Source organism: Danio aesculapii, chromosome 2 (assembly GCF_903798145.1).
Source record: "Danio aesculapii chromosome 2, fDanAes4.1, whole genome shotgun sequence".
NCBI lineage: Eukaryota > Metazoa > Chordata > Actinopteri > Cypriniformes > Danionidae > Danio > Danio aesculapii.
In genome coordinates, this window is record NC_079436.1 from 12,624,974 (window position 1) to 12,637,600 (window position 12,627).

The following is a 12,627-nucleotide window of genomic DNA, read 5'->3' on the forward strand; positions in this document are numbered from 1 at the left end:
CGCCCTGTCTGGTTTTATTAGCTCAGATTGTTTGTTGGATTTGCGATTGTTTGCTAAATAATTGGAACAGGTTGAGCTGTAATATGTGCAGTGGTTTATCGGAAATGAAATCTGTGTGATCGGCTATGGAACAGGATAGAGTGCCCTCTAGTGGAGCTCGTGGGCACTTCAGCCTGGTAATCGTATCACACTACAAAAATGGAATCATAACAAATATTAAATAAAAATGACAAAAGCACACCACAAAATTAATAAATATGTTGACAAAGGAGGGTTTGGATTTTTACAGTAAAGTTGTTATTTTAAATTTGTTTCTAATTATATTAGTTTTGTTTCTAACAAGTTTTTATTTTTAAGAATTTCATTCTTTTATCATGACTCTTACATTTTACTGCAGTTTATTCATTACAATAGTTGAATCAGCCTGATGTTTTTTGTTTATTGCTCTCAAAAATATATCAAAATGATTTTATCACGGAAACTAAAAATGCACTCTTCATATAAGAGCTGTATCTACCTATGGGTATGGATTGGACTGTTGTATTTGTATATCCTGTGGAGACTTTAAAAATGGTTTCAACCCAAATTAGGGTCGAACAATTAACTCTGCAGTTCATTATGACCAAAATTAGCATTTTTTTCATATTTTTGTACAAATTGTGTACAAAACATACTAATAAAATATGACAAACAGTCCCCATTTCCATCTCTTTCAGGGAATGAATGCTCTCAGGATGAAAGTGGAGCGGCGGCCATCTTCTCTACACAGCTGGATGACTTCCTCGGTGGCAGCCCTGTTCAGTTCCGTGAGGTCCAAAACAACGAGTCACTCACCTTCCTGGGCTACTTCAAGTCCGGCATCAAGTATAAGGTGAAACCCACATTTAGTTTAATAAAACGAGTCGTTCATCATTAACTTGCAATAAATTGCTGTAAAAGCTCACTTCCTGCTGGTCTCGCTTAGTCAGTTACAGCTTTAATGCATTCATTATTGTTCAGTGATGCCACATCCTTACCGTTGTACTCAACAATTAGTTTAACTCAGTAAGTTTACTGATGCTTTACTCAGAATTCTAATATATGAACTCAGAACTGCAAAAGACCAGAATCAGAATCAGAATGAGCTTGGTTTGAATCAGAATCAGAATCAGAATGTGTGCGCAAACACACATGGACTTTTTTGTGGTTTGCAGGACCTCAGGGTACATACCTACACACATACGCACATGCATAGAAGTCAGAAGAGCATTTAAATAAGTGGAAAAATAAAGTAAACTATAAAAAGTATATTTATAAATGGTTTATGTATGTAATGGTTACTGTACAAATCAGAAATGCAAAAATATATTTATATAAAAGTAATTATGAGTTAATGTATTATAGTTCATACCTTATTCAAATGTTTGCATTGTGAGAAATACAATCAATTGTAGCAGGTTACACTTTAAAAAAGGAAACTATTATTTATTTCAATCAAAGTAAATTTGTATTTTGGATTAAGAGAAAAATGTTGGTTTCTGATTATGAATTGTTTTAATCAATTTGCCCTAAAGCAAAAAGGCAAAGCATAATTTTTTTCTCAGAGTAGTATTTTTACTTTAAACCAGCAGTTTCCATGTCATGTGACCACATGACATCACTCTTCACTCACAAGGTAGCATTTTGTCGTTGGTCATTACTTGATTCAAATGTGAAGTTTGGGATTTTGTTTCTAAAATCAATATCTAAGTTAAACAATTAGTTCATGTTCTCTATAAAACACTTGCTTTTGTATTTATTTAGTGTTTTTACTTGGCCAGAATAAACATTTTGATTAATATTAATTTACATTTTAATTTGCAACAAAGTCAAAACTATAATTTGAGGAAAATTAATAAATTTAGCAATTTTACAGTCAGTGATATTGCAGTTACAGTAATTACAGTAATTTTTTTAGTTTGGTCCAAAGCTAAGTTATACTTTGATGTAACGGTTTGTTCAAAATAAAAACTTATGTTGCACCAAAGTATTAAACTAAACATATTTGTACTTCGTGTGAATGTATTTTTCTTTCTTGACTACAATAAACATTTTAGATTCAGACTAAAATAAATGTAAAATCTTGAACCAAAGCTAAATTATACTTTGTGGAAAAACTACAAATTTTATCTGGAACAACTTACATTAATTATTTTCATTTGGTTTAAAGTTTAATTTTTTTGTTGTTGAATAAAAAGTTGAAATAGAAATTTTTACTGCTTAATGTTTGTAACCTGGGTATGAATTACAAGGGGGGTTGGGTGGATTTGATCCCCAAATTAATGCTTAACTCTTATGTACTGTTCAAATCGACTACCCTTTCGTTGTGTTGGTGCCCCATTGGTTTCCATTATAATTACATTTTTTGATTGTGATACCATTTAATCATGCAATCTTGATTGTTGCTGCTTTTCTTGTTGGTAAGAGGTCAAATGTGTAATTTTTACTGCTAATCGTCAGTTGGTAACATTTAGATAGGCCTACTGTCCGCAAAAAAAGTTTCTGTCTTTTATATTGTGTTCTATGGAGTAAAACTGCAGATTATCGTGCATGTGCATACTGTAAATACACTTACCATGTTTACTCTTTTCTGAGAGCTGAGCTGCGTATTTAGATTTTCTTAGAGATGTCAATATAAGTGTGCAACGGTCACTCTCTCTCTCTCTCTCTCTCTCTCTCACACACACACACTAACACACACACACTAAACTCCGTATAAAAGACAGAAACTACATCTGATGATCAGCATCAATACTATTTAATCCAATATTTAACAATTAATGCAAAGCAGTTTCGCTTTCCAGGCCAAGTGCATCCAGAATTTTCCCCGTAATTTTTTGACCAGCATTTTGTTTCGCTCAGTAAGTTTACTCAGCTCTTTTGAGAAACACTCAGCTGAGTGCTTTGCATTTACTTGGTTGATGGTTTTTAGAGTTTTATTTTGGCCGTTTGCCCAGGTTAATTTAACATAATGCAGTAAGTGATTTGTCTTTCCCGTCTGCTCAGCAAGGTGGAGTTGCGTCTGGCTTCCATCACGTGTCGACCAATGATGTGGATGTGAAACGCCTGCTGCACATTAAGGGCAGGAGGGCCATCAGAGCCACAGAGGTGGCGATGTCCTGGGCCAGCTTCAACAAAGGAGACTGCTTTATCGTCGACCTGGGGAAGGTACAAGCAAACCTCAAGCAAACGCAAAAACAGTTTGAAATGTGTAGTGTTACTGGAACACATTTGAATGTAATACAGCATGACAACTCATAAAAATCATATTGTTTTTTTGGGCTGTCAATTAATAAAAAAACTATTTACTAATTAATCACACTTTTTTTTGGAATTAATCATGATTACAGAAATAAAAACACAGGCATGTAAGTGCCATTTGAATTTCAAAATAATCAATGCCAATAACAAACCAAATGATTTCCATGTTGGATTCTAAGTGGACTACAAAAAAAATCCAAAATACAGGCATTGCAAATATGGAAAATGGAAAATTATAATAATAATAGAGTATTGAATACAAACAATTGTACTCATTGTAAAGTTGTATTGTGAGTTAAGAACATTAATTATGAAGTAGAAACAATTTTGCTTAGTCCTCCTTAACATTTAGCCAGTTGCTAAGACAGTCCAGTCTATTGACATTATCAGGGGACAATAAAGGCACATACCAAAGACTATAGACTTCTTACAGGGACTTTAGTCACACCATCTCTAAACATTTAATTCTAAACAGCTTTGAGGGATACGGACACCGCAAAGACTATAGAATACATATAGAATGCTTTAAAGAGACTTTGGACACAGTCAGTGATGTCAGGCATTGCTAGGAAATGCACACACGCACAAACACATAAACATGCATGGTCGCGTTCATCAAATTTGCTTAAACTAAGCGTTCTAAAGTATGGCTGTATTTACAAGCAAGGATTCTGACACAGCAACGTGAAGCAGATGCTTTACAAAAGTAGCGTGTAGGGGGGAAACACGTCAAACTTAATGAAACATTTGAGGGCGCATGGAAGCAACTTAAAGGCAGTGGAATAGGCTGTCTTTGACAGCTTGCGACATCATCTGGCACTTTCACTGAGTCCGTTTACATGGACACCAATACTTTGATTTTATGATTAAGATAATACTGATTAAGAGTCTACCATGTAAGCAGCGTTTTTTTTTTTTTTTTTTTTTTGATTACCTTAAAGGACCACCCGAGTCCCGAAATGTGGAGGTTTTTCTTTCCGTTCGCCATGTGGTATCAAATTCCATTAAAACAGCACTTCTTCCAGCAGTCCTTACTTCATATTTTCATCCAATAATTGTCACGAGGCATGAACAATATGTTGCTGAATGAAAGTGAACTGCTGAACTGCAGTTAAAGTCTAAAGATTCAAAATGAAACACCCCAAATTGCATGAAACTCTGGAGGAAACGCTGGATAGCCTGGTGATGTCTTTTATACTGAAACTTTCCTTCTAAAAGTGCTTCCTTGGTCTTATCCATATTTCTTTGCATGTTAAACACACGTCGGCCACAACAGGAAATAAAAAAACTGCAACTGCGTTAATTGCGTACATTTTTTTAAACGTGTTAAATATTTCAAATCAATTACGTGCGATAATGCGCTAATTTTGACGGCACTAAAAGTTTTATGAATAACCTGAATCGATTGTTAGCCACGACCCACGGGTAAATTTTGAGTATTTTGAAATGCGAAACAAGTTAACCCAGGCTTATATTTACATCTTTAAAATGAGACACAGTTGATGAGGCCAAGTATGGAAAGCCCTGTAATGTGTTAAATAAATAAATATTCACATTCAACTCTTTTATTTTTACTCTATTTTATTTTACTCTTTTACACAGTTTAATTGTTAAAAGTCATTGAACAATGACGTAAATTTTTTGAGATTTTAGCAGTGGTGTTTGTGTTGCACTTCATAGAAGACAAAGTTCTTAGCCGTTTATTTCTTAGCCATCATAACCACTCATTTTTATTCTGGGTGAAAACTAGTCGATTTCTCTGGGCTACTTTTTGTCTTTGTCAGAATTCATCTATAGGTCAGAGGTTATCATTAACTGAGAATTTTTTGTTCTTTTAATTAATTATCATCAAATTAATTCATTGTAAATAAATGGGCTGATATGGTAATATTGTTATTTATTTCTCATGTACAGTCAGAACCAAAATTATTCATATCCATTGCAAATTTTAACGTAAAGTTGCTTTTATTCAACCAGAAAGTTTCATTTATTTAATTTTTTACTGAAAATGGCACAGGCTTCTCTCAAAAGATAATAAGACGATGTACAAGGGAGATCATTGTGGAAAAAATATTTCTTTTATTGACAATTAAACTTTAAATCAGAATTTGCCAGGGGTATGAATAATTTCGGGCTTGACTATTACAATTTTACATTTTCACCAGAATTCTGAGAAAAAATTTCAGAATTTGAAGCTATGAACTATAAAAATGTCTTATTGTTGTCTTGCAATTCGTACTTTATTCTTAGAATTGAGATTCTAATTAACCCATTTAATCCCACCGGTCACAATTGTGACCACAACGTTTTTTTTTTTTAATTGGATAGAATATAATTTACAGTATGTGTATAAGAACCGTTGATTAAATAAAATTCTGTCTTTTAAAATAAAATTCACTGAGCTCTTTTTAAAAGGAGATGTATGTTTTGATATGTTTTAGCCACTCTTTCCTTTTTTTTCCTCAGGATATTTATCAGTGGTGTGGCAGTGACTGCAACCGCTTTGAGCGTCTGAAAGCCTCCCAGCTGGCCATTGATATCCGGGACAATGAGAGGAACGGCAGAGCCAAGCTGGTCATGGTGGAGGAGGATGCTGAACCAGACGCCCTGATTCAAGTCAGTCAAACATTTAAGCTCTACTTCTCCCGTAACAGTTTCCAAACAACTACCAACTGAATGATTCCATAATTGTTAAAAATTCCACAATTCAAAATTACTTTCATTTTATTTGCTTGTCTTTACATAAAAACCCCCACTACACTACACTGTAAAAAATGTGATCAATAGAGCTCGGGAATCCACGTCATGATGAGTGGTCGGCCATGTTTGTAAACAAACGCTGGAGCGCACAATGGAACTCAACATTTTATAGTAAAATCTCTTGAAAAACATCTCAAAACACTCCGAATAAAATGGAAAAACATGTAGATACCTTTAGCTGAAACATGTATTTCATAATATTCTGTCGCCAGCAGTGAAGTGTAACCCGTGAAGCTGAGCAATGAATGAGTCTGACAGGGTATCGAAATCTGACAGGGTATCAATGAGCTGCAGCAAGAAAACATTTCCCTATAGGATTTTCTTCTTTATTGGTTGTGCAAGCACTTAAAGTTTATTACTGATGAGTGTATTTATGATACAATAAATCAATAGAGATCAATTGGAATCAGACTCTATTGTCATAAATATCAGGAATGCATTGTGCTATAACAACACATTGCCATTCTCTATAAATCATGACGTCTTTTTATGTTAGTTTAAGTTATTAAAGTAAGTTAACCATGTTTTATATATATATATATATATATATATATATATATATATATATATATATATATATATATATATATATATGTATATGTATATGTATGTATGTGTGTATATATATATATATATATATATATATATATATATATATATATATATATGTATATGTATATATATATATATGTGTGTGTGTGTGTGTGTGTGTGTGTGTGTGTGTGTGTGTGTGTGTGTGTGTGTGTGTGTGTGTGTGTGTGGACGCTGTAACAAAATTTGTATGTTTTAAAACAAAATCACACATCGGAAACGGCGCCTAAGACAGCTTAGAATAAGGGATCTGTTGAATGCTTGATTCTGATTGGCTGATGAACATTCTAGGGTGCGATAGAACATTCTATGGTCATCTTTAGGTTAACGCAAAGCTAATGTAGTTCCAGGAACATTGCAGTACACCTGACGTTAGACAACAGTACAGTCCTATAACATAAGACCGAATGATTTGGTTATTTTAAATGACTTCAAAGTCTACAAGAAGCAAAGACCAAATCAAACCTGAAGGCTTTGGTTGAGATGCATAAGAAACTAGGGTAACACTTTATTTTGATGGCCATTTGAGTATTAGTAGACTGTCTGCTTAAATCTGTTGATACTGCTCCTTCAAAAGACATTGACTATAAGAAACTTTGAAAGTACATGTCAACATACACTAACCCTAACCCCAACCTAACAGTCTACTTATAATCTAATGAGAATTAGTTGCCATGTAGATACAATGTAACAAACGGATCATCAAAATAAAGTGTAACCGAAACTAGTCCCACAAACGGGAGCAGTTTAAGAGCGAAATCCTGACAAATGTCTTATAATAATAATAATATATTTACATGCCATAACCATCGTATAAGTGGAATAATTGTCCTTTGTGTTATTAGAAAATAATCACGTCATAGTGTCAGTTTTCAAATAATTCGTTAGCTGTCACCAATTAATCCCCCACTTACTGTGAAGTGAGTTCTAATAACTTAAGGTTGTTTTAATTCAGCTTAAAAATCCAGGGTAATTTATTTTTCACCGTGTACCCATGAAATGTCTGCTTTAAAAATGCCATGCAGCATTATATACTATTATGTATTTCCTGGACCTGAACAACCACATATATTACGGGCATCAACAACCAGGGGAGATGCAAATCCTGGCACAAAGGCTTGTTTGTTTGTGCTCTGGCAGTTCTTAATAAGAATGCATCCATCATTGCTTTAATGAGTGGAGTTTTGCATGCCAAATACTGCCTGTTTTCTGGTCATTCAGCACAGGGCTGAATGTTTGGTCCACTTGGCATCAGATAAGTGTTAGAAATAAAGCCCTACTGTGTCCGTATGGGCTTTAATCCTGTATTTCCTCCTGCAGGCTCTCGGGTCCAAATCCAGCATCGCTCCTGCAACTCCAGACGATGAGGAAGTAGAAACCTCCAACAAGAAGAAGGGGAAACTCTACATGGTAATAAAGATTCAAAGATTAAAAGTATTGGGTTTCTTTTTTTTGTACATTATATATATAGTTGAAGTCAGAATTATTAACCCCCCTGAATTATTAGCCCCCCTGTTTTTTCCGCAATTTCTGTTTAGCAGAGGGAAGATTTTTTCAACACATTTCTAAACATAATAGTTTTAATAACTCATCTCTAATAACTGATTTATTTTATCTTTGTCATGATGACAGTAAATAATATTTGACTAGATATTTTTCAAGACACTTCTATACAGCTTAAAGTGACATTTAAAGGCTTAACTAGGTTATTTAAGTTAACTAGGCAGGTTAGGGTAATTAGGCAAGTTATTGTGTAACGATGGTTTGTTCTGTAGAAAAAATGTATAGCTTAAAGGGGTTAATAATTTTGTCCCTAAAATGGATTTTAAAAAATTAAAAACTGCTTTTATTCTTGCCGAAATAAAACAAATAAGAGTGTCTCCAGAAGAAAAAATATTATCAGACATACTGTGAAAATTTCCTTGCTCTATTTCCTTGCACTACCAATGAAACATTTGGGGTCAGTAGGATTTTTAAATGTTTTAAAATAAGCTTCTCCTGCTCACCAAAGCTGCATTTATTTAATCAGAATAACAGTACAAATTGTAAAATTGTGAAATGTTATTGAACTATAAAATAACTGTTAAAAAGTAGTTTATAATTTAAATTAATAATTTATACTAGTGATTTTTCTAGTGATATTCTCAGCTTCATTACTCCAGTCTTCAGAGTCACATGATCCTTCAGAAATCACTCTAACATTAATTATTATTATTTAATTTGAAACTACATACAATACGAAAGTAGTTACCTTTTTGTACGTTTGATATACGCCGCCTTGATGAACAGAATAATTTTATTAAAAATAAAAACATGAACAAGAAAAAACTGACCCCCCCCCCTCAAACTTTTAACCGGTAGTGTATATGTTTGCTTTTTTTCAAGAGCAACAAAAACTTTTCATACATTTTTACAATTATTTACCAAAGATGCCGTTAAAATTGGATTCAGTGTAAAAGTGGTTCAAATACACATAAATAAATAAAAAGTATTTTACAAAAAAATTATTTGATGAGGTTTTAAAGACTATTTGAATTTCTTTTTTATTTAAGCATCAAAATACAGGTAAAAAAAATACTGGTTAATTGTTATTTTAATCATTAGACTTTGACTTAAATTAATAATTTGCCAGTATCCTTCAAAAGTATAACATTTCTATGTATAGCATTTCTATTTTTTTAATTGTTCAAAAAACATTTTAAATTAAAAATGTATATTCACCTATGCTCTTATGTAATTTTAATAAACCCAGTTCAGAATAAATATGCTGCATTTTTTTATGAATATATATATATATATATATATATATATATATATATATATATATATATATATATATATATATATATATATATATATATATATATATATATATATATATATATTATAGTTCATATTTCATATTAATTTTTGTATTTTTGTATTTTAATAATTTAAAAAATCTTTAAAATTTAGTATTCCCTATTCATTTCCTATGGGAAAAATTATGGAGTTGGACTTCACTTTGTTGAATCGAGTCCTCTTTTTCTGTTTGTCTTTGTTCAGAAAGAAAACAAAACAGTACCCAAGTCTTGAGCTGCTCAGATTAAGAACACTATTATAAAAAAATCTATATAAATGATTTTTCCTAAAAATGTCCTCTGGGATGCTTTAGGCTTAAATAAGATCTTTTAAAAGGATTTTACATAAGTTATTGTAAGATTAAAGTAGACACATAACATGCTTTCCATGTATATCAAATTACTTTTATTAATTTAATTGTTCTAAATGTTTACTGTACTGTGTTAATTATTCATGCAGATTGTTTATTATTTATGCAGACTCTTATTATTTATCCAGACTGTTATTTATTACAAATTCACGGTTGACAGCTGTAAAGCCTTAAACACAGTATTTTTCTTTTCTCAGCTTTATTTGTCTCTCTTCAGTCCTGTGGTTTACTATTGTTATTGTAGATCTCAGACGCCTCTGGCTCCATGAAATCATCAGTGGTGGCCGAGACCAGCCCATTCAAGCAGGAGATGCTGTCTCCTGAAGAGTGCTACATCCTGGACAATGGAGTCGATAACAATGTGTTTGTGTGGAAAGGTGTGCCGCATGTGTGTTCATTTTAAAATCAGCATGGAATCACAATTGGTGGCATTTTTGGTCTGCGGAGTTGTTGTAATTCAGCCAAATTAGAGGATTTTCAAGCATGAACCACCTTTTTTAGGGTCCTGCCACTGCATCTCAATTGGATTCAGGTCAGGACTTTGATTAGGCCACTCCAAAGTCTTTATTTTGCTTTTCTTCAGCCATTCAGAAGTTGACCTAGAAACTGCTAGTAAAATTCACAAATAATTACAAAGTCCAATTCCAATAATATTTTTTATTTACGGTTTTGAACAAAAATGTTACTGTGCATAACCAACACGATCTCACAGCAATTCGTAACTTTTTGATTTAGTGGCTAATTCGTATAAATTTGTACAATCTCATTTGTACAATTTAGTACAATTTGTTTATCCCTCAATGATGGGTGGGTTTAAGGGATGTGGTTGGGTCTCCTTTTTAAATTTGTACACTTTTGTACAACTGAACTGAATTAGCCACTAAACTGACAAAATATGAAATAGATATGTTTCTTCGTGAGATTAGGCTGTCATAACGCAGTCTTTCACTGCTAATTTGAGATGCTAATTCCAAAAATCAGGTCTGTTTTACTCTAGCTAGTAGGTAGTGTTCTCTTAAAATATGGTGTCTGTTTTGTAGAATTTTACTTTTAATAATCAATATAAGGTTAAGTTTTATTGTACACCATTTTATCAGCTGAAAAACTGCTGTGAATTATGATTACTATCTTCCTATAGAGTCAGCAAACAATTATTTGTTCATTTCTCAGTCCATTTTCACATTTTCTGTTATTATTATGGCCACTGTTAATGCTGGTACCAAAGTAATTGTAGTTAAAAAAAAGTACATTTTGTTACTTGAAATAATGCAAAAATTCAGCAAGAAAGTAAATGTTGTTTTAATGCACTTACTTATTTTCTTCATTTAGTTTTTTTCTCATTTTAATTCGCAATTGATGTAATAAAATAGCTAAAACTAAAATAAAATGTGTACAATTTATGTAAACATTTAGGAACAGCATCCCCATCCCCACAAAATGGCTAAATAAAATAAAAAGCTAATTTAAAATATTAATAAAACAAACATAGCAACAATTAATACTAACATAACAACTAATGTTAAAATATTTTCATTTTTAAAAAAGAAAAGAAAAAAAATGATGCAAAGCAAGTTTTGATTATTGGGAAATCATCAAAGTAATATTAGGCCTTGTTTCCAAAGCAGTATATTTTTCGTCAGAACAGTGAAAACCTTTAGCTTAGATTATTTATTAGACAATTTTATTAATTACTTTAATATTACAAAATCATCACTAATTATGCTGAGTATTATTTATTGTTATTCATCAGTCAGTCTGTATGTCTCTCTTATCTTTTGAGTCAAGTCTTTTTTTTTTTCTATAGCACTTTTTTTACTATATCAGTTGAAAAAGAATGAAAAGCCAATATTTCAGAGTGCAGAACATATTCACATTTCAGTATTATAGAAAGATAGATCAGACTAATACCATCTTCATGTGTTTTTCAGTGATGCTGACATGCATCTTTGATCACTAAAGCCTCTTTGTTTAGATGTGCCACATATTTTTCATAAAGATGAAAGAGGTTAATTCAACATGTGCTCTGTCTTCTTTTTCCTGACAGGACCAAATGCAAACACATCTGAACGCAAAGCAGCCATGAGCGCAGCGGAGCAGTTCATCAAAGAGAAGAACTACTCCAATAAAACAATGGTATAAACAGGACACCACAGACATTTGAAACACTTATTTTGCAGAGAATTACAAGAATAGGATCCTAATCTGATCTGAGTCAGTTTTATCATCAAAAGGAACCAAAATAGCTTTCTAGCATTCACTAGCAATGCCAAAACAGGTTAATGTGCTAATTAAATCAGGCTACAAACATAGCAATTTGTTAAAATGTTAATGTTTTCATCATGTTAGTAACATGCTAATTTATGATAGCAATGTGTAAAAGTGTTTAAGTCCGGATGAAATCAGAATGTACAATTTTGCTAACGCACATTAGTCTTAAGGTGAACAATTAATATGTGCAAGTTAATCCACTAAACAAAAACAACTGTTTAAATTGTTAAATTAAAAATTGTTCACTCAAAGTCTGACCATTTGCTTCTGCAGCTGGTGGTCTTTCTCTGTTGATGTCAGTTTTACAACTTCAGCCATAATATTCCATAATAATTACTATTAGTTTGCTTTAAAAGGCAATGATGCGCAAAACAAAACCCTGCCCCCTACTCAATATTCCATTTCAGTTAAAAAGTACATTAACATAATGAAATAAGTCTCAGCAACTTCTGGTTCGCACAGACTTTAACAATGTGCTAATTAATGCTAACAGCCTACTAAAAGATACTAGAAGCAGC

At 32.4% G+C, this 12,627-nt stretch overlaps 1 protein-coding gene across 1 annotated transcript in view; it reads left to right on the top strand.

Annotated features, from left to right (window-relative positions):
* Positions 1 to 12,627, top strand: part of scinlb (scinderin like b) — a 42,660-nt gene that overhangs the window by 11,810 nt on the left and 18,223 nt on the right. The window contains exons 3-8 of the mRNA XM_056473089.1: positions 717 to 871; positions 3,025 to 3,186; positions 5,746 to 5,895; positions 7,951 to 8,040; positions 10,086 to 10,218; positions 11,886 to 11,974. Of these exons, the coding sequence (XP_056329064.1) occupies positions 717 to 871; positions 3,025 to 3,186; positions 5,746 to 5,895; positions 7,951 to 8,040; positions 10,086 to 10,218; positions 11,886 to 11,974 (779 nt within the window). The remainder of the gene's footprint in view (positions 1 to 716; positions 872 to 3,024; positions 3,187 to 5,745; positions 5,896 to 7,950; positions 8,041 to 10,085; positions 10,219 to 11,885; positions 11,975 to 12,627) is intronic.